The sequence below is a fragment of the Ambystoma mexicanum genome, chromosome 9, assembly GCF_040938575.1.
Source record: "Ambystoma mexicanum isolate Mex_15411 chromosome 9, UKY_AmexF1_1, whole genome shotgun sequence".
Taxonomy (NCBI): domain Eukaryota; kingdom Metazoa; phylum Chordata; class Amphibia; order Caudata; family Ambystomatidae; genus Ambystoma; species Ambystoma mexicanum.
In genome coordinates this window covers 45601096-45627412 of record NC_090931.1, presented here as the reverse complement: position 1 = coordinate 45627412, position 26317 = coordinate 45601096, and the positions used below count along the sequence as shown (strand labels likewise).

The following is a 26317-nucleotide window of genomic DNA, read 5'->3' as shown; positions in this document are numbered from 1 at the left end:
AAGAGAAAGTCCCCGCTTATTCAACATTTTTTTGGGAAACATAACAAATGCCAAACTCATGGAAAGAGGAACAGTGAAAAAGAAGTAAACAGCCTTTTGATAGTCCGGTACCCAACTGAGAAGTTGCCTCAATCAGACTCACTAAACCGTACTATAATGTCGAAAGATACTTTGCAATTTAATCACTTCAAAATATTTCACAAAACAACGGTTAATGTATAATCAGTTTCATCATAAAAAATATGTATTTATTTATTTATTTGTATATGGTTTGTATACACCTTTACAAAAGTAGAATCACAAGATTAAACAAACACAATATACAACATAAAAAGCATTTTAAAATCAAAAACATTTCATTATCATCACAATTCATCTAAAATCGTATATATGCAGATAACTGAGGTTTTAAGAAACAACAAAAGTTCTTTAAAAAGGCAATAATTCTTATTTTCAAGACCGTGGAGCTGTTGTGTTGTATCTGAAACCACAACATTTCCGTATTAACAGAGTGTAGATGTACAATAAATTGCTCGAAGTATAGAATACGTTCTTTCAATAAAGCTGGGCACAGCAAGATAAGGTGCATAAGGGTTTCTTCCACCCCTTCTTTCTTGCAAAACCTACACCAGCCCCAAGCATCTTTTAGCATCTTCCATCTTTTCAAGACATGATTTGTATAAACAAATGTAAAATAAAATGTACAAATATTACAATATACATATTACATTATATTACACATGATTAGTAAGCTAAATATCCATGTGCATAAACATTGTAGACATTAATTGTAATGGCAAGAAGCCCATTGCATGTGAAATGACCTAAAAACAACTGCAGTCTATTACAAAAACACTAAGAACACAACATATTATTTCCATATACATAACTCAAAGACACCATAAAATAATTTCATACAAAAACACAGAACCCTAGGTAAAATTGTGCACTTTATAGACATGTTTTTTTAAAGTAATCAAACAAAGTTTATGTCTAGATACAAAGTGGTTATCATAGGGAAGCATGGCAAACAATATAACCAATATGAAACGCCTTGTTCTCCATGTTTCGGTCCCACACACTTAATGTGTGGACCTTCATCAGGTTTCACTATAAACAAGTGCCCTGAAAATGGATCCATCAAAGTGGGCTCTTAAATGTTGTCTATGTTGCTGTTGTGAAATCTCAATGAGTTCATTGTACAAACTGGCTACATTTCATCAGTGTATCCAAACTCCATGACAAAAGAAAAACCTAGTGTTTTTCGCTTCCCAACATAACATAAAGTAACTCGCGATTTCATATAATGTCTGACGGGCTTTGTGTCCCATATATTATAAATAACATGACAAGCATGGGTACGCACAAGTAGACACCAATGTTTCCATTGAATGGCATCCAGAACGAATTCCCCCCACATGTGAAAGAGGGGTGAGTGACAGGCCGGCCTCATGCCGATGAAGTGGGTACACTCAAGTAAGCAGACACTAGTCTCCACATGTAAACAGGATCTTTTCATCTAAAAAAACACATTGAAAAAAATATATAAACAAGATGGTCTGTAAAAGAAACAAAATAAGATTTTTTTTTTTTTTTTACTTTGAAAGCAAGGCTGGGAAACAGATTGAAGGTTGTATTGAATGTAATATGGTGGCTTTTGAGAAAAAAAGAAGAAAAAAAATCTTTCAAAATTGCTGTGTCTTTCAGTTAAAAGAAAGCTTTATGAAAGCCAAATGCATGTTCCATGGTCTTTTAAAATGTGATCGACTTCTTGGGGTCTTCATAATCGTCGAATTAAATTAAGTATACAAAAGAAATGTAGTGCTTTCCCCATGTTCAAAGGTTAGCGTTGGCGTAGGGCCATTGGAGTGGTCCAAACAGCAGTGGTTGCTTTGCTAACAATTGAAGTAGGGCTTATCTCCTCTTTTAGTAGTATTTATTGAAAAGTGTTAAATTCTCAGCAATCTTATGTTGGGTCTGCCACATTGATATGCTATCTGGTATTGATGATAAATTAGTTTGCCCCAAAGTGGACACTTGCCTGTGGAACATGTTGCTATCAATGTCCTTGAACACTTTGACATAAATACTCAGAAATAGGTTTAGCGTGCAAAGTGGTGAGTAGAAATTAGGGAAAACATTTCTTGCAGTTCTTGGTCACGGTCTTTGATGTGACTGAACTGAAAAATCCCTGGTTCACTTCTGGAAGTGGAATATTTCCCCTTTTTGATCAGTAGTCCTGTAAGGTTGTGCCTTCATGTCAGTTCTGTCAAATATCCCAACATGCATGTTCAAGGAAGTCCCCACTCATAACACTGTGTGGAGCTTAAAAGGGAGGCACCTGTCATTCAAATGTTTGGGAATTATTAACCATATTTTGTTTCATTGCCAGCTGTTCTTTAATCTACTAAAATACTACTTACACCCAACAACCAAAGCATTTGGGTGGGAGATCAAAGCGATTTCCCTTGACACTTTGTTCGAGGGAAAAGACCCCGCCCCAGGCAATAGTGATTAGAAACTCTACAAATAAGCCCTGAAAATCTAGCGACGCTGGCATTCTGGTAGCAGGCCCATGGGATGCCCATCTGGCATTAATGGGTCTAAGTGAATACTGCAAATAGAAAATACCCAAGATGCTGTTCGTCTTTTCACACATGTCAACACAATTATATGCACACGCAACCCTCGATTCTCCCCTCCCATTATGTATTACCCTAACCCATCACCCACATATAATTGCGTTGACATTTGCAGTAAAACAATCAACATTTTCGTCCTCAGCATTTCTGTTGCGCAGTAATGGGGGAATACCTTATTATGTATGAACGGGGTATAACTTTGCGAGATAAGTAACTGTTATACCTTCGTCACAGTGGTAATCATGTATCATTTTGCGATGCATTCTCCTCGGAGTTGTTCTGATATTAATGCTCTTTGATCATATTTTATATGATGGCGCTGGACCTCGTTAAACACATTGCATCACATTTTAACTGAAAATAGGTAAATTCAGTTTCTTTATCATTAATTGGCTTGTTTTAATCTTAGGATATTGTTTCTATATGTGCATATTACTATGATTTTAAGTGAAGACGTTAGTCCAGTTATCCCGTAACATATGATGGGGCAGTTATTCTGTGAGATATGATCGTGCAGTTATCCCGTGAGATATGATTGGGCAGTTATCCTGTGAGATATGATTGGGCAGTTATTCCATGATATATGATCGGGCAGTTATTCCATGCTATATGGTTGGGCAGATATCCCCTGAGATATGATCGGGCAGTTATCCCATGCTACATGATTTGGCAGTTATCCTGTGAGATATGATCTGGCAGTTATTCCATGATATATGAACGGGCAGGTATCCCGTGCGCTATAATAGGGCAGTTATTCTGTGAGATATGATTGTGCAGTTATCCCGTGAGAGATGATCGGGCAGTTATCCCATGCTATATGATTGGGCAGTTATCCCGTGAGATATGATCGGGCAGTTATCCCATGCTATATGATTAGGCAGTTATCCTGTGAGATATGATTGGGCAGTTATCCCATGATATATGATCGGGCAGTTATCCCGTAAGATATGATGGGGCAGTTATTCTGTGAGATATGATCGTGCAGCTATCCCGTGAGATATGATCGGGCAGTTATCCCATGCTATATGATTGGGCAGTTATCCCGTGAGATATGATCGGGCAGTTATCCCATGCTATATGATTGGGCAGTTATCCCGTGAGATATGACCGGGCAGTTATCCCATGCTATATGATTGGGCAGTTATCCTGTGAGATATGATCGGGCAGTTATTCCATGATACATGATCAGGCAGTTATCCCGTGCAATATAATGGGGCAGTTATCCTGAAAGATATGATGGGACAGTTATTCTGTGAGACATAATCAGGCAGTTATCCCGTGAGATATCATCGGGCAGTTATCCTGTGAATACGAAGGGGAAATTATCCCGTAATATATGATGTGCCAGTTATTCCATGAGATATGATTGAGCAGTTATCCCGTGAGATATGATGTGGCAGTTATCCCATGAGATATGATCGGGCAGTTATTCTGTGAGATATGATCAGGTAGTTATTTTGTGAGATATGATCGGCAGTTATTCCATGAGATATGATCAGGCAGTTATCCCGTGAGATATGATGGGGCAGTTATCCCATGAGATATGATTGTGCAGTTACCCTGTGAGATATGATCTGGCAGTTATCCCATGATATATTATCGGGCAGTTATCCCATGAGAAATGATGTGGCAGTTATTCCATGAGATATGATTGGGCAGTTATCTTGTGATATATGATCGGGCAGTTATGCCGTGAGATATGATCGGGCAGTTATCCCATGATATATTATCGGGCAGTTATCCCGTGAGATATGATGGGGCAATTATTCCACGGGATATGATCGGGCAGTTATCCTGTGGTATATGATCGGGCAGTTATCCCGTGAGATATGATCGGGCAGTTATCCTGTGATATATTATCGGGCAGTTATAGTGTGAGATATGATTGGGCAGTTATCCCATGAGATATGATAGGGAAGTTATCCCGTGAGATATGATCAGGCAGTTATCCCGTGAGATATGATAGGGAAGTTATCCCGTGAGATATGATCAGGCAGTTATCCCGTGAGATATGATAGGGAAGTTATCCCGTGAGATATGATCAGGCAGTTATCCCGTGAGATATGATAGGGTATGATGATAATACCCATGAATTCAATGCCACTTCTGCAATGGGAATGCAGCAGATTCATATTCTGATAAAGGTCTCTAAGAGATAGAAAAATAACGAGGTTCATTTTGTACATTTAAACCATTATGGCCCCCAAGCAGCGCTAGTGATTGGGCTGGTTGTCGCCGGATCCGAGATCTGACACCAGAGGTGTAGCTTTACCAGACCTATGACAATAGTGTTCTTCTGGCTCCGCCCTCCCCCCCTACGTGTACACAGCAGGACACCAGGCCCGTTTCCTTTGTTTGTCAAATAAGAACACACACAGAGCAGCACACATTCAAAGATGGCCTCTAACAAATGCAGCACATCGGACAAGTCACATATATTCTACTATACTGTGAATGTGTGTGGGCTCCTGTGAATGTGTGCGGGCTCTGGTGAACGTGTGCGAGCTCCGGTGAACGTGTGCTGGCTCCGGTGAATGTGTGCGGGCTCCTGTGAATGTGTGCTGGCTCCGGTGAATGTGTGCTGGCTCCGGTGAATGTTTGCGGGCTCCGGTGAACTTGTGCGGGCTCCGGTGAATGTGTGCAGGCTCCTGTGAATGTGTGCGGGCTCCTGTGAATGTGTGCTGGCTCCGGTGAATGTGTGCTGGCTCCGGTGAATGTGTGCGGGCTCCTGTTAATGTGTGCGGCTCCTGTGAATGTGTGCGGTTTCCGGTGAACGTGTGCTGGCTCCGGTGAATGTTTGCGGGCTCCGGTGAACTTGTTCGGGCTCCGGTGAATGTGTGCGGGCTCCGGTGAATGTTGTTTGCGGGCTCCGGTGAACGTGTGCGGGCTCCTGTGAACGTGTGCGGGCTCCTGTGAACGTGTGCGGGCTCCTGTGAATGTGTGCGGGCTTCTGTGAATGTGTGCTGGCCCCTGTGAACGTTTGCTTGCTCCTGTGAATGTGCAGGGCTCCAAGGGAAATGTGTTTCACCTTCAAGCCCCATATTTGCGTCCTACAAAAGATAGTTTCTGGGTTAACAGTGCATTTTTTTGGGTGCACCAGTGCCATGGAAGTGGTGTAAAGTGAAATTGATATATAGTTTGGAAAAGAAGCAGCATGAAAGAAATAGCAGCGTTTTTAAACCCTTTATTTTGGACATTTCCTTTGGAAAACTATTATTTTGGACATTTCCTTTGATCGGAGGTCAACTGCCAGCTCTGCCCCCTTTAATCCCAGACTCCCCGGAACCCCCCCCCCAAACTCCTCCCTCACCACAGCCCGTGTGGGATCCCCCACCAAATTTTTGCCATTTCCACCACTGCCCCAGGGTGACCAGACGTCCCGGTTTTCCCGGGATAGTGCAGGGAAATCACCCTCTGTCCGGGGTCCCAGGATATTTTTAATTTTAAAAAACACTGTTGGGTCCCGGTGCAAGACTTCCTGCGCGAATAGGGAAGTGAAAAGAATTTCACGCTCACATTTCCTCACTCTTCCCCTCCCCAGCGCTCTCCTCCAATGAGAGAGGTGTGCCTGTGAGCAAACCCCCCTCACAAAAGGCCAGCGACATAGAAGTAGGACTACCGCTTTATTTATATTTATGGTAGTCCTAACTCTATGTCTATGGCCTGTCCGTGTTTATTTATTTACTTTAAAATCTTGTCACCATACACAGCCCCCAAGTTTGATTCTGGTTTCAATGTTGTGCATGGTGCTGGACGTTCCACCACTCGACTTTCCATCACCACAGAACACAAGGAAGAGACACTCAGCCGCCTCATTGCCCGCCCCCTCCCCACTTGACCTACTTCCCCCCTGCCGCCTCCGGTTTTCCATCTCCTCCCTTATTCTCCAGCCCTGTTGATTTAAAAATGACACTGCTCGAATTCCATGTATTAATTGTCGCTGGTGTAGTGCAAACCTAATTAAGGCATGACTGCACTTGCTGCGCGTTTAGCAATGAGCCACCCTGTAGGAGTAATGGCGCTGGCTGGGGCGCGTGGCCGCGGTCTCCAGCCGGCGGGCGCGTCATGCCGTAATTACAGCTGGCCGGCTAGAGAAGATGCGGAGGCGATAGGCACGCTCTCAGGAGGACCCCAATCTCTCCTTCCCGGGAGCAGCTAAGAGGCTTTTCTCTTCAAGGTCACATTGATTTGTAATGGTTGTGGAAGAGTGTAAAGGGTCCAGGAAGAGAACTGCTGTCATTATTTCCAGGGTGCTTCACATGTAATTGGTGCAGTACAACTCGTCGGGCAGCGTGGGGGCAACATGATACCATGTGCCAGATTAGGAGCCTCACCACGTGGTAATCGGCGATCCCCTGGGGGGACGACGTGACAAGTGACGAGACTCTAGCAAACATCATAGCAAGTATCCAGAGGCATAGACAGCATACCTGCCTACATTTGAAAATCAAAATTCCTGAGATTTATGCCCCGCCCACAGCCACACAAGACTCCGCCCATTTGCACATGGCTCCGCCCACACGCCCAAAAGGTAAACTCGGTTGTTGTATGCTTCAGTTTGCTTACTATAGCACTGAAAATAATTCATTCAATGCTATAGTAAGCAAACTGAAGGCGCCGCCGCCGCCGAAATAATGGTGCTTTCAATCCATGTCACTGGATTGAAAGCCGCATTATTCCTGCTGAGGCGCCGCCTTCATTTTGCTTACTATAGCATTGAATTAATGATTTTGGTAAGCAAAATGAACGTGGCACCGCCGCCGTAATAATACTGCTTTCAATCCAATTATATGGATTGAAAGCACTATTACAGGGGTCGGGGGCCTCATTGACCGCCGTTTCCGTGCCCCGGCCACTTCTCCACCCAATTGGCTACCGGCGGCAGCCAATCAGGTGGAGAATATGACGGGACCCGGAAAGAATCTCAAAATTCCTGAGATTCACGGGACTTTTCCGGAGACCCGGAGAAATGCTTAAAATTCCGGAGCTTCCGGAAAAATTCCAGAGGTTAGGCAGGTATGGTAGACAGGGTGGGGCCTGAGCAGGCAAGGCCCACCCAAAATCTATAAATGCTCACTCAGCAGTGCTGTGTATGCATTTGCAGATTCTAATGTCACTGTGATGGGCTCACCTACATTAGCTTCTGGCCCCACTTGTTAGACAATCCTGGCTACGCCTCTACTTGTATCCATCCAGGAGGCCACCATGCTGATACTAATGGCAGGCCAGCCCTGTGTCTTCTCCTCTTTTCAGGATAATTGACAAAGCACAGTCAGCCATGTTTTGCCTATGTTGTGCACCACAGTTACCTGCCTCCTTGGATGGCCTACAACGCCCATGGCTTGCCCAATATATTACTGCATTTAAATGTCATTTCTACAGGTCGGACAAGGAAGAAGGCTATTTGCCCGTGGTATGCAAAACGACTATCTGTGATTTCTCAATGGCTAACCTGATTATGGTCATGATATGTACCCCAGGGTTACCGCAAGTTTACCGGGGCTGGCCAAGGACACCCTGGGTATCGCCATGATATGTACCCCACGTTACTGCCGGTTCTCCCAGGTCAGCAAGGGATACCCTGGGTATTGCCATGATATGCACTCCAGGGTTACTGCAGGTTCACCAGGGTTGTCCAGGGATACCCTGGGTATGGCCATGATATGTATCCCAGGATTACAGCAGGTTCTCCATGGTCACCCGGGCTTACCCTGGGTATGGCCATGATATGATCCCCAGGATATGGCCATGGTATGTACCCCATAGTTACTGCAGGTTCTCAGTGGTTGGAAATGAATAACCTGGGTATTGCAATAATATGTACCCCACGTTTACCGCAGGTTCTCCGTGGTCAGCAAGGGTTACCCTGGGTATGGCCATGATATGTACCCCACAGTTACTGCAGGTTCTCTGTGGTCGCCATTGGATAGCCTGGGTATGGCCATGATATGCACCCCAGGGTTACTGCAGGTTCTCTGTGGTTGGCAATGGATAACCTGGATGGCCATGATATGTACCCACGGTTATTGGAGGTTCTCCGTGGTCGGCGTTGGATAGCCTTGGTAAGACCATGATATGTACCCCACGGTTACTGCAGGTTCTCTGTGGTCGGCCAGGGATACCCTGGGTATGGCCATGATATGTACGCCACGGTTAATACAGGCTCTCTGTGCTCGGCGATGGATAACCTGGCTATGGCCATGATATGTACCCCACTGCTACTGCAGGTTCTCCGTGGTTGGCGTTGGATAGCCTGGGTATGGCCATGATATGTACCCCACGGTTACTGCAGGTTCTCCGTGATCGGCCAGGGTGCCCTCGGTATGGCCATGATATGTACCCCACGATTACTGCAGGTTCTCGAGGTCGGCCACCAATACCCTGGGTATGGCCATGATATGTACCCCACGATTACAGGTTCTCGAGGTCGGCCAGGGATACCCTGAGTATGGCCATGATATGCACCCAGGGTTACTGCAGGTTCTCCGTGGTCGGCCAGGGATACCCTGGGTATGACCATGATATGTACCCCACGGTTACTGCAGGTTCTCTGTGCTCGGCGATGGATAACCTGGCTATGGCCATGATATGTACCCCACGGTTACTGCAGGTTCTCTGTGGTCGGCCAGGATACCTTGGGTATGGCCATGATATGCACCCCAGGGTTACTGCAGGTTCTCTGTAGTCGGCGATGGATAACCTGGATGGCCATGATATGTACCCCACGATTACTGCAGGTTCTCGAGGTCAGCCAGGGATACCCTGGGTATGGCCATGATATGCACCCCGGGGTTACTGCAGGTCCTCCGGGGTCGGCCAGGGATACCCTGGGTATGGCCATGATATGCACCCCAGGGTTACTGCAGGTTCTCCGTGGTTGGCCAGGGATACCCTGGGTATGGCCATGATATGCACCCCAGGGTTACCTCAGATTCTCTGTGGTTGGCCAGTGATACCCTGGGTATGGCCATGATATGCGCCCCAGGGTTACTGCAGGTTCTCCGGGGTCGGCCAGGGATACCCTGGGTATGGCCATGATATGCACCCCAGGGTTACTGCAGTTTCTCTGTGGTTGGCCAGGGATACCTGGGTATGGCCATGACATGCACCCCAGGGTTACTGCAGGTTCTCCGTGGTCGGCCAGGGATACCCTGGGTATGGCCATGATATGTACCCCACCGTTACTGCAGGTTCTCCGTGGTCGGCCAGGGATACCCTGGGTATGGCCATGATATGTACCCCACGGTTCCTGCAGGTTCTCCGTGGTCGGGTAGGGATACCCTGGGTATGGCCATGATATGTACCCCACGGTTATTGAAGGTCCTCTGTGGTCGGGTAGGGATAATGATGGCTTGCCATGAAAGGCACCATGGGTATCCGTGATGTTTTTATGGTTCCTTTCGACTGCAATATTTGTTCTATATGTGCCACTGCTTTCCTTTGAGAGGAGAGCTGAATGTTTCATTGTGTGAGGAATAGACCAACTACTGGACAGTGTAGCACACATCTGAGAAGCTGCACAAGATAGGACAATAGCACCTCCAAGAATTATGCTTCAGCGAAGGTATACTGCCTCCGACAGCTGCACAGTTGAAGGCTCCTCAACAGTCAGACTATAAAAGAGGGATTGGAAGAACGCACCCACATTAGCGAATGGAATGCAGAGTCCAGAATTATTGTAACCTGAAAGCACCGAACCCAACATTCAATTCTGTAACAGTGCATGGAGCCGCGATGCCACTGACAGGCGAAGACACATGCAAGGCGTACTAGGCCTATACCAAGGGTTATTTGAGCGGAAGGGTAGAGAATCGAAAATCCCATCTGGGTACTCACTTGTGTGCAGTGGGGAGGGGGTCATGGGATCATGAAGCAACAGACGTTGGTACTCTTGGCTTCTAATGTGTGAGGTTGCAAGAGGGGGAAGGCGGTTAATCTAATCTATAAGTGTTGTGATGCCCGATGAAAATAAACACATGTGTGCGGGTTATGGGAGAGTTAGCCTAAAGTCATAATGGAGAAAAAAAACTGACTACTCTGAGGAAACTGGGCACAGAGGTCTGTAACACCCAGATTCTTCTCTGCCATCTTGAGTGAAGAGAACATGCACACATTGTCATACCCCAATTAGAATCGGCCAATCCACACCCTGGTTATAAAGAGGCTACAACACCCAGCCATGCTGAGGCAGCAGGGCTATTCTGCAATCCACATACCTGGTTATATAGAGGCTTCAAAACCAGCCATGCGGAGACAGCAGTGCCCTTCTGTAATCCACACCCAGGTTTCATGGAGGCTACAACGCCCAGCCATGCTGAGACAGCAGGGCCATTCTGCAATCCACACCCTGGTTCTATAGAGGCTACAACACCCAGCCATGCTGAGACAGCAGGGCTATTCTGCAATCCACACCCTGGTTCTATAGAGGCTACAACACCAGCCATGCTGAGACAGCAGGGCCCTTCTGTAATCCACACCCAGGTTTCATGGAGGCTACAACGCCCAGCCATGCTGAGACAGCAGGGTCGTTCTGCAATCCACACCCTGGATCTATAGAGGCTACAACACCCAGCCATGCTGAGGCAGCAGGGCTCTTCTGTAACCCACACCCTGGTTCTATAGAGGCTACAACACCCAGCCATGCTGAGACAGCAGGGGCATTCTGCAATCCACACCCTGGTTCTATAGAGGCTACAACACCCAGCCATGCTGAGACAGCAGGGCCCGTCTGCAATCCACACCCTGGTTCTATTGAGGCTACACCAACCAGCCATGCTGAGACAGCAGGGCCATTCTGCAATCCACACACCCAGCCATGCGGAGACAGCAGGGCCATTCTGCAATCCACACCCTGGATCTATAGAGGCTACAACACCCAGCCATGCTGAGGCAGCAGGGCTCTTCCGTAATCCACACCCAGGTTTCATGGAGGCTACAATGCCCAGCCATGCTGAGACAGCAGGGCTATACTGCAATCCACACCCTGGTTCTATAGAGGCTACAACACCAGCCATGCTGAGACAGCAGGGCCATTCTGCAATCCACACCCTGGTTCTATAGAGACTGCAATACCCAGCCATGCTGAGTCAGCAGGGCCCTTCTGCAACCCACACCCAGATTTCATGGAATACAAAAATAAAAACTCTTGTGGGGCAGCGCGTCCACAGAGCCAATGCACACCCACATTCCATGGACGCTACAAAAACCGGAGGAACTATTGTGATTGTAATTCATGCAATACCCCCAAAGAGGAGTATGGACTAATGGATTAATACCTCTGTTACCCACTCAAAATCAGGTGGTAAATTCTCCGGACTGAGTGATGGCTATAGTAAACAAGTGTGTTGATACTTCTGTTGGAAATTCCCTCAAACTCGCAATGAGGCCCAATGTCCCCAAATGAAACGAACTATTCAAAATGGGGAGGGAGGGGTAGCTATAGCCCCAGGTATTTTGGTTGTAGCCCTGGATAGAAGCTCAGGGACTACAATCAAAGGGCTATAGCTAGCCCTGAGTCCTGACAGTCCTAAAATTAGCCTAGCTCCCGATCGTTTCCATTCCTAGCAACACCCCTGAGGGACCCTCTTTTCTTGGCCACTTCAGCCATACCTATTCCCTTTCCTACAGGAGACTGTGGTCGTGAGACCCTGCACAGGGTCACACTGTGCCAACATTGCGACAAGTCTCAGCACCTTGAGAGCACTGTGGTGGTGACGTGGGACAGTATAAAAAATGGTACAAGCGTATTCTTAACATGCATGGGAGAGGGTATCCTGGCAAGGGTAGGGAGTACAGAGGCAAACCAGGTTCATTTTTCCTGCCAATATTCTCACTGACTTCTTCGCTATCCTCAAGATGTTCTAGTATTCGTCAGGTGTGGGGCTTTCATTTCTAAAACACCAGATTCAATTTCCCAGACTTGCCCTGTCAGCACTTTCATGAATGCAGCAACTTGATGGATACACAGACAGTCTTGATGTTTCTTTATAAAACTGATTTCTCCCAGGAAGGATTATACATGGACATTGAAAGACTTGCTTTCTCTTTTGTCTCCCCAATGTTTTTAGTGCAAGGCTTTGTGAGTGAGGACGAGTACCTGGACATTTCCGGAATAACCCGTGAGCAAGCGGGCCTCTACCAGTGCACAGCAGCCAATGAAGCTTCAGAGCCCGTGGCGCAGAACGTCAAAGTCACAGTGAACTGTAAGTACCAAGTCCTCCATTTCATCTCTCAGGGTCCAGTGTCTAGACACTGCCATTTGTTCGCCTGACATCAGTGCTCAGGGCAGAGGGAAGGGGTGAGCTGGAAATGAGAAGCAGCCATGCGGATCTGATCCCCACATCACCAGCTGGTGGTTTGCATTGTGTGAACAATGCAGTATTAATGAACATTGTTGAGGGCCCTACCATAGGATAATGGACTGCTCCCCAAGCTGGAAGCCCTTAGCCAACACACACACATGAGAACTGCGAACTCATGGTGCTTCATTCAACTTAAAATCAGGTAACCTTGTGTTTGTTTGTACCTACTTACTACTTAGGCAATGTGTTTTTTAATAGTTCTTGTAATGTTATATTACAAGGAATGCCTTGTGCAGGTTAACCACAATCTGCAGAAGTCCAGGTAGATGTTTTCTGATTGCTGGGTGGATCATTATTACATCACTTGAGTCACTGATGTGTCCAGCAGTCCTCTTTCTCCAACTGGACACAACAGTTCAGTTCAGGTAGGCCAATCAGCAGTGTGTTTGATTAGCCTCTTACTGGTAGATCTTGACCAATCAGGGAGTTCGCAACGCTGGCATTAACCAGTGTTTGCGATCTGCAGCTGTGAATGATCTCATTATTGCCTCTTTAACCCCAATATCTACTGTTCTGCTTCATCACCTCACAGCTTCTTTGGATTGTGTTGTTGTGAGGTACCATGTCCCAAATCGCTCTCTTTTAGTTCTGAGTGTGTTCCTTTCCTTTGGTCCCTTACTTGTCTGCCTCGGACAGCTGCTGCTGCTCGCACACCCTGCCTCCACATGACGCATGTCAGCGTGCCCATCCTTTCGTTACACTCTAGCCATCTCCTTCCCAGGAGGGGGTCACAGGCGTTCTCTTTTCCTCCTGCTACCTTTCCTTGGAGGCCAGGTTCACAATTCTTTACTTTCTACAAAATGCACTTCAAGAAATAATTAAACTGAAAGCTAACCAAAACATGTATAAATGCAGTGCTGTGCCATTTTGATTTTCTTGCAGGCTTAAAAGCCAGCAGTTTATTTTGACAGATTTGTGCTAATGCATATGGCAAAGCCTATTTCACCCACACTTTTGTTTTAAAATAAACATAGGGTGACTTAGCGGTCTGTTTTTCAGATCACCCACCCCCTACTATCGTCTGGGTTGGGGAAGTCTGACAAATAAATTGGAAAGATTTGGGAAATTTTGGATTTTGGACCCTCCTCCACTGAAAGGCCTGTGTTGGGGGAAAGTTGGAAAAAAAGATTGGACGGATTTAAGAACCAAGACACCCTCTTCCTTAAAGATGTCAGGCGCAACAAGACAAAAAGGATTACCCAATAACAGTATAGGCTGTAGATTTTCAGCACACACTACAAAAGTGAACTTTGCTCATTTCAATTTTTACCAAAAATCACCCCCTTAGTATTCCACCCAATGGGGAATTAATTCAATGAATCTTTTTAGTTAAGTAGGCTAAGGACCTACACAGTTTTTCCCCCTCCCCTCCCGCCCACTATAAAGGGAAAGGCTTTAAGGCCAGCAGAGCCCCCACCTTTTGGTTACAAAGGGCTCAAGTCTACCTACATAGGTTAAGGACAGGCAGCAGCAGCATGTCAAGACCCTCTGGAAAGATAAGATTGGGTCTGGTGACTCCACTCTCAAGGATGGCCTCCCACACTCCACCATTGGACTCAGTCAGCTTTAGGCCTTCCTAGAAATAGAAAGTTTCACTCAGAGGCACTCTCAGCAATCTCCTCTGGTGTCTCCTTGTAGGTGTCAGATGTTACGTTTCATCAGTTCTCTTCGGTGGTACCTGTCGGCAGCTCTGTCGCTTCCTCCTTTTGCAGACTCCCCTATATAGCAGTGATGACACCACCAATTTTACAATCTTGGGGGAGTAGCCTGCCAGAGTTCTCGCAACTACGATTGGACAGTAATCCTGGGCATCTATTGTGGTGCCCTCTGTAAACTCTGGTGGGTATTATGGGCACCTGGTAGTCGCCCTTGACCAGCCCTGCAGGAATGTTGGTGTGGAAATAGCCACAGAGAGGAATTCCACCCGTGGTGGGCACACGCCCTATGTGCCATCCCTGATACTCCTGGTTTTCCACATTCAGGATCGCGTGGAGTCTTCTAAGTATTACGGCGGCCTGTCCAGTCCACATGGAGGTGATATAACCAGATCAGATAGTGTCACCCGTGGGTGTCATCAAAGCAGGGCAAGGGCTCTCAACCCTGGATGTCAAAGAGTCTAGCGCTTGGAAGCAGAGACACAGGGGCCTGCATAGCTAGTTCTATTCTGAGACACTTCATGGGTTAACTGCTTGCGTGTAGCTGCAGAAATAGGGTGCATGAAATCGGATATATATATATATATTTTAAATGTCACTGAAGCACAGCAATAACAGCCTTCTTTCATTAATTTTCAGATAAACGTGCTTCACGCACATTTTATTTGCTTTGTATATCAATTTGGATGCTCCTTTGTATTTCCTATAGCTTGGTCTGCTTAAATATGACACAGAACTGAATGTCGTCGAGCTCTTGTTAAAATATCCTGCCCGGGGCTCCTGTAAAAAGGGGACATTTTGAAAACCTTGACAGCAACGGAGGGAGTGGGGCTTCCTGTGACCTACCAGAAGGCAGTGAGTTCCATGGGGGCTCCAAGTCCCTTTGCAAAGCAATCCTTTCGTCCTGTTCTGAGGAAGCCGGGCCCATGTAGCGTGACACCCCAGAGACCCAAGGCTTCTCTTCTGAAAGCTCTCGTGGGCCAAGGGGACACCACAAGGTGATCCAGCGGCAGCCAGGCGGAGGAACGAGGCAGAGGAGCTTCAATATAAGCTCGAAGAGGCAAGTTTTTCAAGGGCTCCCTTTGGGGTCATAAAGTTTGCTTCTTGGACTGTTTCGCTCCCTCTGTCAAGGTTGAGAGGGAGGACCTTTGTGTGATTGCCTCTTAAAGCTCTGCAGTTATTCCAAAGTCACTAGTGCAACATGTGCGTGATCGTGCGAGCAGGCCGCCAGCATGGTTGATGGGGACGCGGGGGGTGGGGGGGGGTGTTCAGGTTCAGCTAACATTAAGGTGTATTTTCCACCTACACACTTGAAAACGATGTACCCTTGGATTTTTCTGGGTTGAATTGTGGAATTCTGAAGTGCTTTCTCTCAAGGCGAGCACCCCCAGCACCATGAATAAGCTCAGACCTGGGGTCTGACCCTTGTTCAAGATTCCCAGCGTTAGTTTGCAACGTGATTGAAGACCGAGATAAAAACGCACCGAGGGCTACATGGAAGGCTGCCCCCCCCCACTCACACGCTCCAGTTACATTCTCTTTCCCAGTAAGACTGCAGGGGTAACTTTTAACAAACCCATCACGATAAGAAGGTGTTATGCTCGTCAGTCCATGCAAGGAGTGTGCCCACCAAGCACCATGTTTCCATTGTTGATGGCACACATTTGGGCATGCGCACTAGTATGTGGGAAAACCCCCTCCCCCGTGTGCCTCGTCAGGTGCAGCCCACGGTGGCATTGCATGCTTCAGGCTTTCCGTGCAGGACTAAAGGCAACCAGTGTGAGCATGGACTGGTCATTTGCCAGTCAACATGCCAAGCTCGTCCCTCTGCCCTCGGTGTGGCATCTTAGAATGAGTGGGGTCCACTGCTGCTCTGCTAGGAACAAGACATGCCAGACCTTTGCAGGTTCCCTTGCTTGCCTCACACGGCCCACTCCACTTGACTCGTCTTTCCACCACTTCACCTCCTTCAGCCTCAGTATCGCTTTAGCCTCCACAGCCTTCTCTTGGTTGTCATCTGGCACAACTTTTTATTTTTTTTAATTGACATTGGCATTCCTTGTACAGACAAAAGTGCCCCTAGAGAAGGGGGAGGCAAAGGTGGGCATTTGCCCCCTCTCTATTTTATGCTTTGCCCCCAACAGCCCTAATTGGTGGCCTGCTCCCCTGGCAAAACACTCTTTCCAGGAGCCCTAATGGTGCTTCTTCGCTCAGCAATACTGTCTTCCAAATGTGCAGCTCACACTTGTCTAGAATAAAAGAAGGTGTTCCTTTCCAAACTGAAACATGCTCCATACACTTACGAGTCACTCGTTTTACCTAAAATGTGTTTCTTTTGTTGTCAGACTTATTGTGAGACCACCCTCAACACAGGGAGTTCCTTCCCTCCCTACTCAAGGTGTGACTAACGGATTATTTTCTTCAGCCCTACTTCAGACCCATATCGTGCCCCTTGTATCCCTCCATCTGAGCGACCAATGAGCCAATAACGAGGCCAGTGTACAGGAAATATATGTGTATTTATTAACATTAAAAGTAATAGAAATGTGTACAAATATTTCAATCACCACTTTATCTGTGGCATAAGAAAATACATTTCTCTCAACATAAATAAATCACAAAAGTGAGTTGAAAAGAACACAAGTCACAATTATTTACTTTCTATACATTTCACTTCAAGAAAGAATTTGTGCTGGTCAGTGAACACCTGTATAGTTGAAGTGCTGCACAATTTCAATTTCCCTGCGGGAGCCGTTGGATTTAAAGATTGGCACACATACTCATGGCAATCATGATTTCACCAACACTTTTGGTTTAAAATAAACAGAGGGTAATTTAGCGGTTTGTTTTTCAGACCCCCCTATGTTTGCCTGTGTTGGGGAAGTCGGACAGAAAAATTGGAATGATCAGGGGAATTTTGGATTTCAGACCCCCCTCCACTGAAAGTCCTGTGTTAGGGGAAAGGTGGACAAAAAGATTGGACTGATTTAAGAACAAAGACACCCTCTTCCTTAAAGAAGTCTGGGTCAACAGGACATAAAGGATTACCCAATTAAATTATAGGCTATAGTTTTTCAGCACACCCTGGGAAGTGAACTTTGTTAATTTTTAATTTTAACAAAAATCACCATGTAGTGGTCCACCAAATGTGGAATAAATTAAATCGATTGTTTTAGTTGAATAGGCAAAGGAGCTACACAGCTTTGCCCCCGCCTTCTATAAAGGGAAATGATTTAAGGCCAGCAAATTCTCCCACCTTTTGGTTTCTCAGGGCTCAGTTCTACTTACATAGAAAGCCTCTGTTTAAAGGTCAGGCCAACCAGCTGCATGTCAGGACCCTCTGGAAAGATAGGGCAGGAATCTGGTCACTCCACTATAAAGGATGGCCTCCCCCTCTCCACCATAGGACACAGTAAGCTTTTAGGCCTTCCTAGAGATAGCTCTACCCGGATGCACTCTCACTAATCTCCTCTGGTGTTTATTTGCAGCTTTCAGATGGTATTTTGAAGCAGCGCTCTTTTAATGATACATTTCAGCAGCTCTGAACCTTCCTCCTAGTGCAGCCCCCCCTTATATAGTAGCAATGACACCATCAATTTTACAATATTGGGGGAGAACCCTGCAAGAGGTCATGCAAGTAGGATCTCTCCTCCCAAACCCAGCCTCTCTGTCAGGATTGGTTTAGGGGTCTGCAGCAGACATAGCACAGCTTCATTTACAAGCCCCATTTGTTCTCACGTCAAATTTTTGCTAAACTCTAGTTATGTGGCAAAGTTTCATAATCTTACTAATAACTGCCATAAGATATATATTTTCCCTTGCAGCTAATCACAGGGAATTAAATAAAACGGCAGCCAGGTCTTCACCATTTTGCACAGGTGTTTGGCAACTTTCTGCCATTCCCATAAAAAACATAAAAGTTATTAATATATAATGTATTACACATATTCCTAATTTTATCTTTCACAAGTTCACCAATTCTTACATTTAGGACATTTTCTGTTCAGCCAGGAACCTGGCTTAACTAGCCATTACAATGCCCTAACTCATAGGTGTATGAATTTTATATCTCCAAAATCGCCTGGAAATTACCTAAAACATGATACATAAATGTAGATAATCTGCCTTACGGTTGCTGGGGAAAAGTCCTAAATGCTAATAGGTATTTTAAGTGAATATTAAATCTTCATGTGGGACAAATGGCAATTAACCTGCCTTCAGGCCATATGGTCCCACTGGGCACACCTGTAACCCGAGTTTTTTTTATTTTTTGTATTATCAGTCTCATTAAAGTGGGTTACCTGTTTGAAGTTGGAGTTTCAGGCTCCCTCAGTTGAATTGTCTTCACAGCTCCCCTCTTCACACCTACTGTCTACATTGTGGTCATGCATCAGCCAGGCGAAATGGTCCTGGAGAGACAGTCTAAATAACACTTGACTTTCCACACCTTCCAGAGCAAGCCACATTGTAATACCATTGTAAACACCAGAATGCCAGCCTTCCAGCTTCCAGTGTTGAAGTTCCTTGTGACCTGTGTCAACAGCTAGAAAAGGGGTTTTCCTCTAGCCTACATAACCTTGTCCATGGAAAACAACGTGGCTTTTCAAATGTCATTGGTATTCTGTATGCAAAACATAATATGCAGACCCAGGATACTGCATCCTGACATGTTATTTGAGAACACTTCTTTCTTTTCTTGATAACTCTCCCACACCACCTTTTGTATTAGTTGTGAGGTTTGGCAATAGGTTTATTCACATATGGTGTGATGAATGGGATGTGACTCAATTGAAACAAATTGGGGAACCCTACAATTTCAAAAGCTTAGTCAGAGAGCCTCCAACCCTGGCCAACAAGGTATACATAGGGTTTGATATCTGTAGTAATAGGGAAGCTATCATTTCTCCTGGGAAAATGAATGATTCCTACAAATTCAATTTTGATCCCTCCCTTGGGGTGTTACATCAGATTAACTGCAAATTCTGGCTTAGCATGGAAGTTCAGGATAGACGTTTTAGCAGGCGTCATTGACCCGGACTTTCGGGGAGATGTAAAGTTTCTCTTACATAATCACGGCATCGTCCCTTTTGAGCTATGTCAGGGAGACCAAATTTCACGGGGAATTTTGGAGAGAACTCTGTTTCCTCAATTCCAAGAAAGTGAACCAGATGAAACAGACAGAGGTAACTAAGACTTTGAAAAAGCTGATAAATCCCCTACCATCGAAGAGAGGAAAATAGTGGAACCCATGTATCCCAACCTAGCCTTTGCCCAGAGAAATGATCTGGCACTTGCTAAAGCTTTTTTACAAGCCATTTCTGAAGAAGAAGACCCAGCGAAGGGAAGTACATTTTTATTCTTAAAACTAGGGTTACTTTATAGAAAAGAAACCTCCCGTGAAGGGTTAGTAAAACTTCAACTGGTAATATTTTATGTTATTTTATGTTATGTTATGTTACTTGGCACTTATATAGCACTCTATATATCATTGGTATGACCTCAAAGCACTGGCAGCTTGAACGTCCTCGGGAACCGCAGTTCAGGTCAGTAGAGATAGATGGTGTGATAGAGTGTGTGGGTGCACCAGTTATGTGTGCAGCTGGTGTAGTTGTTGGAAGGTAGCTGCATCCTAGCATGAGGCGAGGTGTTGAGGATAATAGTTGTATGTGATTGTAGTCTGGTGGTTGGACATCCATACTGAGTTTAGCTGCGTTGGGCCTGAAGGACGCTTATGTGAGCAGCTAGGCCGGAGTGTCATGGGATAGCTGCATGTTATTAGGGTGATGAGGTGTTCATGGGGTAGTGTTCGAATGTGAACAGCTAGGCTGAATTAATCAGGGGTATAGCTGTGTTTTAGTTGTGTTATGGTGTATAGAAGAGAGTAGGCGAAGTGATGTGATAAGAGTAATAGTTCATCTTGAAAGCACTCAAGACCAGGCACATGAACAGGATGGCAGGGAACACATCGACACACGGATACATAGTGACAGTGGGTTGGTCTTATGGTGACAGGAGGGGGCGTACAGATATGTAACATCGTGGGGGACAAGAAAGCAGAGTACTACAGTGACACGTGGGCACAGTGGGCACATATGATGATGAGAGGGTTGGGTGTTACATTGCGATACTTAGCGATATCACAGGGACAGGATGGCAGGGAGCGCAATGACACATGAACACGCAGCGATAGGGAGCTGGGATTACAGCAATAGGGGAGGACATAGGGATGTACAACAACTGAATGGGGAGTTGTAAAGAAGGGTACACAGAGACGTGTGTGGGGGAACACGGGAGCTAGATGGTAGGGTCATTTCATCCATTCTATCCCTTCCATCCATTCAATCCATCCATCCATTCCATCACTGCATCCATCCATTCCTTCTATTTCTTCATCAATTAATTCCAGCACCCATCCGTTCCATCAGTGCATTAATCCATTTCCTCTTTTTGTTCCTTTATTCATTTAATGTATCCATTCAGTCAGTGCATCAATCCGTTTCTTCCATTTCTTCATCCGCTCATTCCATCCATTCGTTCCATCGTACCGATGCCTTCCATTACTTCTATCAATTCTATTTCTTCCATTCTATCCATCCTGTCCAGCTATTCCATCCATTCCATCTATTCTGTCCATTCTGTCCATTCCATCCATCAATTCTATATACATACATTCCAATCATTCCATCCATTTCATCAATCTATTCCAAATACCTAAATGTCACCAAAAGGTTGTGCAAGAGATCACACATTCCCATCTTACGGGAGGACATTTGGGCCAAGATACAGCTCAGGTGCATATTAGTTGGAAGTTTTACTACGCCAACATCATAACTTTCAGACAAACATGCGAGATATGCCAAAGACCAACCCACGCATTCCATTACCTGCCCTTCTGAACCCATTGCCAATTATAGAAGTCCCCTTTTCACAAATCGGCATGGACATAATAGAACCTCTAGAACAATCTAAATTGGGTAACAATTCTGTCCTAGTGATCATCAATTATGCAACCCGATGCCCTGAGGCATTCCCATTATGAAATAATACCACTCAGCAAATCTTGAAACATCTTCTACTGTATTTCTCTACGGTTGGCATTCCCTGAAGAAATACTGACAGATCAGGTTTAAAATTTTATGAGTAAGCTTACAGCCGACATCAAAGATCTACCCCATATTACTACCTTGCAAACTTCTGAGTACCATGCCCCAACCGATGGTCTAGCAGAAAGATTAAATAAGACCTTGAAACTAATTCTATGCAAATTGGTAGAAAAAGATGGGAAGGACTGGGACCGAATGATTCCATGGGCACTATTTGCAGTGAGGAACCCGCTCCCTAGATTCCACAGCGTTCTCTCCATTGGAGATACTCTATGCAAGAGAAACAAGGGATGTCCTGGACATGCTCTTGGAAACCCGGGAAGAACACAAGGAAGCCCCCATTCCAAAATATCCCAAACCGCCACTAGAATGCCAGAACACGTGAAATTAGTCCCAGATTTAGTTTGTACTCACATGGGAAAGTCCATTTACGATCATTTACTATTGAACAGAAAGTACTAGTCCTCTTGCCCAACTCAGAAAACAAACTTGTCTTCAAATGGCACGGATCTTATGAAATAATAGAGAGAACAGGAACGTGCACATACAAAATAGCCCAACCAGATTGAAAACAGAAAGTCCACTTATACCACATTAACCTCCTAAAAGAGTGGAAAGAAAACACATTAGCCACCCAAGCCAAAGTGTTAGCCTGTCTGGTTCCTGAAAACATTAAGAACTTTGACTTAATTACACTTGAGTTATCTAGTCAACAAAGAGAATACCTAAAGGACATAATAGTCTCATTCCCTGACGTATTCTCAGAGAAACCGGGAAGAGTAAAAGGTACATAATCAATACATCTGAACACCTAAAGGCAAAGTAGTTAACCTATATCCTTATCGTCTGCCAGAGGCATGTAAACAGGTAGTGATTGAGGAAGTCAACAAAATGTTGAAGGCTAATATCATCGACCCTGCCTCAAGTCCATGGTCCTCTCCTATTTTGTTGGTCATTAAACCTGACCAGTCCTCGAGATTCTGTTTCGACTTCCTTCAAGTCAATGCCATATCGGACTTCGATGCATATCCCAGGCTCCACATCGATGACCTAATTGATCAACCAGATAAGGAAAAAACTCTGTTTTCAACACCCCTAGTGTTATTCCAGTTTAAAATCCTCCCTTTCAGCCTACATAGTGCACCAGCTATGTTCCAACCACTTATGGATAACCTTCTACAACACTATGCAGGCTTTTGTGGAGCTTACATTGATGATATCATCATTTATAGCAAGACATGGGAAGACCATCTCTTCCATCTTTATACCATCATGAAAGTCCTTCGGAATGTTGGTCTAACCACAAATCCAGCTAGATGCAGATTAGCCCAATCTGCTGTGAAATAGCTCGGCTTATCTTGGATACTCCAACTCCAAAGACCAAAACAGACCTTAGAGCTTTCCTTGGGTTAATAGGTTATTAGTTTAGATTTATCCACAGGTATTCGGATACAATTGCATATCTGACAGATAAACTTAAAAATGCAAAGCCCCAGAAACGTCAGTGGAGTGAGTACAATGAGGTATGCTATAACATCTTAAAGCAAACACTATGCCCAAACCCAATCCTGAAGGTTGTCGACTTCTCGAAAGAATTTGTGCTACAAACAGACGCCTCCCTTACAGGGTTAGGAGTCATCCTGTGCCAAATTTGCAATGGACTAGAACACCCCATACTATACACCAGTTGCAAGTTATTCCCACATGAGAAAAAAATACTCTGTGGAGGAACTAGAGGCCCTAGTCATCAAGTGGGCCATTATCCATCTCAGGTACTATCTATTAGGAATAACGTTCAATCTGGTTAGCAACCACTCACCAGGGATTAGCTAACCCTCGGGTATTGCAATGGTTTTTAGACCTAAAACCTTATTGTTTCACGGTGGAACACCGGAAAGTAATAGACCAGGGAAACATGGATTTTCTTTCCCTGTTCCATTGTGAAACAAATGTGGCTACATCGCATGGAAGAACGGTATGTGATAAACCTGAAGGTATCTCCCTGGCTAGTTCCAAGGGATCTGTCATCCAGGTGGCCAGGACATGGCCATCACTACTGGATACAGTTCTTGGGGGTGGACCAGTGAGGGAAGATCACGTCGATGAGGGGATGGGCGGGGAGTAGGATTGGGACACCGACAAGTGAGACACTGTATCCCCTTCCTTTCAACACCTTTTCCCTATCCTACCACGTAAGATATTCCAAAATAGTACCCCCCCTTTTCTGACACAAACACTTTCACACAACACAGAAGACAACGGACTAACACCAGAGCTGTTTACTTGAAATGTTCCAATACAAGGGTCAGGCAAAGTCAGGCAATTGACCAGAATCACACACACCTGATGGCCCTTTCCATTCCTCACAGGAATTAAAGGTGGTGCACCAGAGCACAAGACGAGCAAGCCAGACCGCATGACGTGAGAACTAACTCAGCTAGGGAGTTAAAGAGGAGGTGAAAGACTGCGAATACCGAGAGGGTGACAAGGAAAGAAGTAACCTTGCCCTTTCCAATCAAGACCTGTGAAACCTCAGTTGATGGAAACATAACACTGCAAACAATAGCCAGCGTGTGTTGCAGCAGATGTCTACAGTATGCAAGACCCTCCTCCAATGATAACCAAGCCGGGGAAGGACGCTGGTCTCGGTGGTACCAACCTTGACTTCAAGGATAAAGAAAGGCAAGCCGTTCATCACAGCCAGTGAGTCGAGGGGAGAATCAATAAGAAACTGAACTGTGTTGAACGAAAAGTAGCGAATGGCTAATTTGAACTTTGAAAGATTTAAAGATACGATGGAGGAAAGAGGGAGAAAACCAGCAACAGAGGAGTCTGGCATTGCGTGGTTGCTCAGGCAGAAAACTCTGGGCGATTAAGTGATGTTAGAATCTACCGGAATGAGAATCCCTTGGGAAGAGGCAAAAATAGTTCAAAGTGGTCAGACAGAGGTCTTGTAAAATCCTCTGCACCGTCGACAGTCTTTGCCCTACAGATGAGTGAGAAGCGAATGGAATTGAATTCCGCTTGGTGAAATGAGCACATGAACAGTGTTTTGTAAAAGTTGATGGAAGATGAAAGCTGACAATCAGGAACAAAGCCTATAGTACTGTTTAAAAAGACATTAAGACTGGTGAAAGTAACAGGAATTGGAAGACCAGGGGAAGTGAATTTCCCCCTTGTCAAGTGGGTCCGAGCCCGGTCGAGGGAGATTCAGGGGTAAAACGCTACCCCCCAAAGTTAATTGAGAAAGGAACTGTTCAATTGATTGGTTGAAAACAATACGTGAGGGTTCGCCACCCAGAAGAGGGCGACCCAGAGGTGAAGCCATCACCCAACGTGAACTGTGGAAAATAACTTTTTTGTTTGTTTGTTTGTTGTGGAATACATCAGGCCCTCGAAGGCAAGATACTTTTTAATGAAAAGAGACTTTACCATCGAAGAACCTGATTGGAACAGAACTGTCGGCTCGTGCTGGGAAAGCTCGAGCGTGTGCTGTGCTGCTCTGTCCCACCTTGTAGGGTGCTGAAAACATGGAGAAGGGAGACCGCTGGCATCACATCCTGACTTAAGTTTTTATTCAAACCCTATCCCACACTTTCTATAATTAGTTGTAGCGACTTGGCAATCTGTTTTTCTTAGTGTAGGCCCTTTTATTTGGCACACCACTATGACTGCCTTATTTTCATTTGATGGTCAACACTTGCTCCCATCTTAGAAATCGGTTTAGGTTAGGCTTTTTTCCACCCTGCATTCATTGTTCAATAAACACCTTTGAACTGTGAATGCTTTGTCTGTCTTTACTGTTGCCACCATGAGTTCCTTCACTCCCCACTCCTACAAACAGAGCAGGGTTCACCATCAGCCCTCAGGCTCTTGCGCGCATGTACAGGAAATGCTCTTTTCTTCCTGGTTCCTGTTCATGCTACATGGGAGCTGGAACACTGGCAGGAAACTTCAGGACAAGGGCAGGAGATTAGTTAATTTAAATATGTGCATGTATTTGTGTATGCTGTGTAATGGCTGAGTATATGATGACGGGTGCACGTGTGACTGAGCGAGTGCATGCTATGTGTGAAGGTTGTGTGAATGTGTGCTATTGTGTGATTGTGGTGGGCTGTAAAGCTGATTTTGGTGGGTGAGTGGTTGCTGCACAACCCTCCTCCTCACCGGCCATATTCAGCTCCCTTTGCAAGGCACTAGGATGGCGCAGAGGGCAGGCATGATATGATTTTACTGGACATCTATGATAGATGCCTAATAAAGAAATACCATGCCTGTCCCTATGTAGCTAGACTGGCATTTTTTTTCTTTTCTTTTTGTTACAGCCAGTCTACCCATTTCTTACTGTGGCATGACATGTTGTATTGGGCATCTTGGATAAAGCATGCATGATAAGTGTTATTATGTAGCTAGACTGCCATTTTAATACAGCCAGTCTAGCTATTTCTTACTGTGGCATGGCAATTTGTATTGGGCAGTTTTGATAAAGTATGGTAAGTATTATGTGGCTAAACCGGCACTATGCTGCACCCAGTCAAGCCATTTTTTATTGTTTT

The 26317-nt window shown here is 45.3% G+C and overlaps 1 protein-coding gene across 5 annotated transcripts in view; it reads left to right on the top strand.

Moving 5' to 3' along the window:
* Positions 1-26317, top strand: part of NTM (neurotrimin) — a 1023678-nt gene that overhangs the window by 951543 nt on the left and 45818 nt on the right. For all 5 annotated transcript variants that reach the window (XM_069614124.1, XM_069614123.1, XM_069614126.1 and 2 more), the window contains one exon: positions 12710-12844. In XM_069614124.1, coding sequence (XP_069470225.1) covers positions 12710-12844 — 135 coding nt within the window. The remainder of the gene's footprint in view (positions 1-12709; positions 12845-26317) is intronic.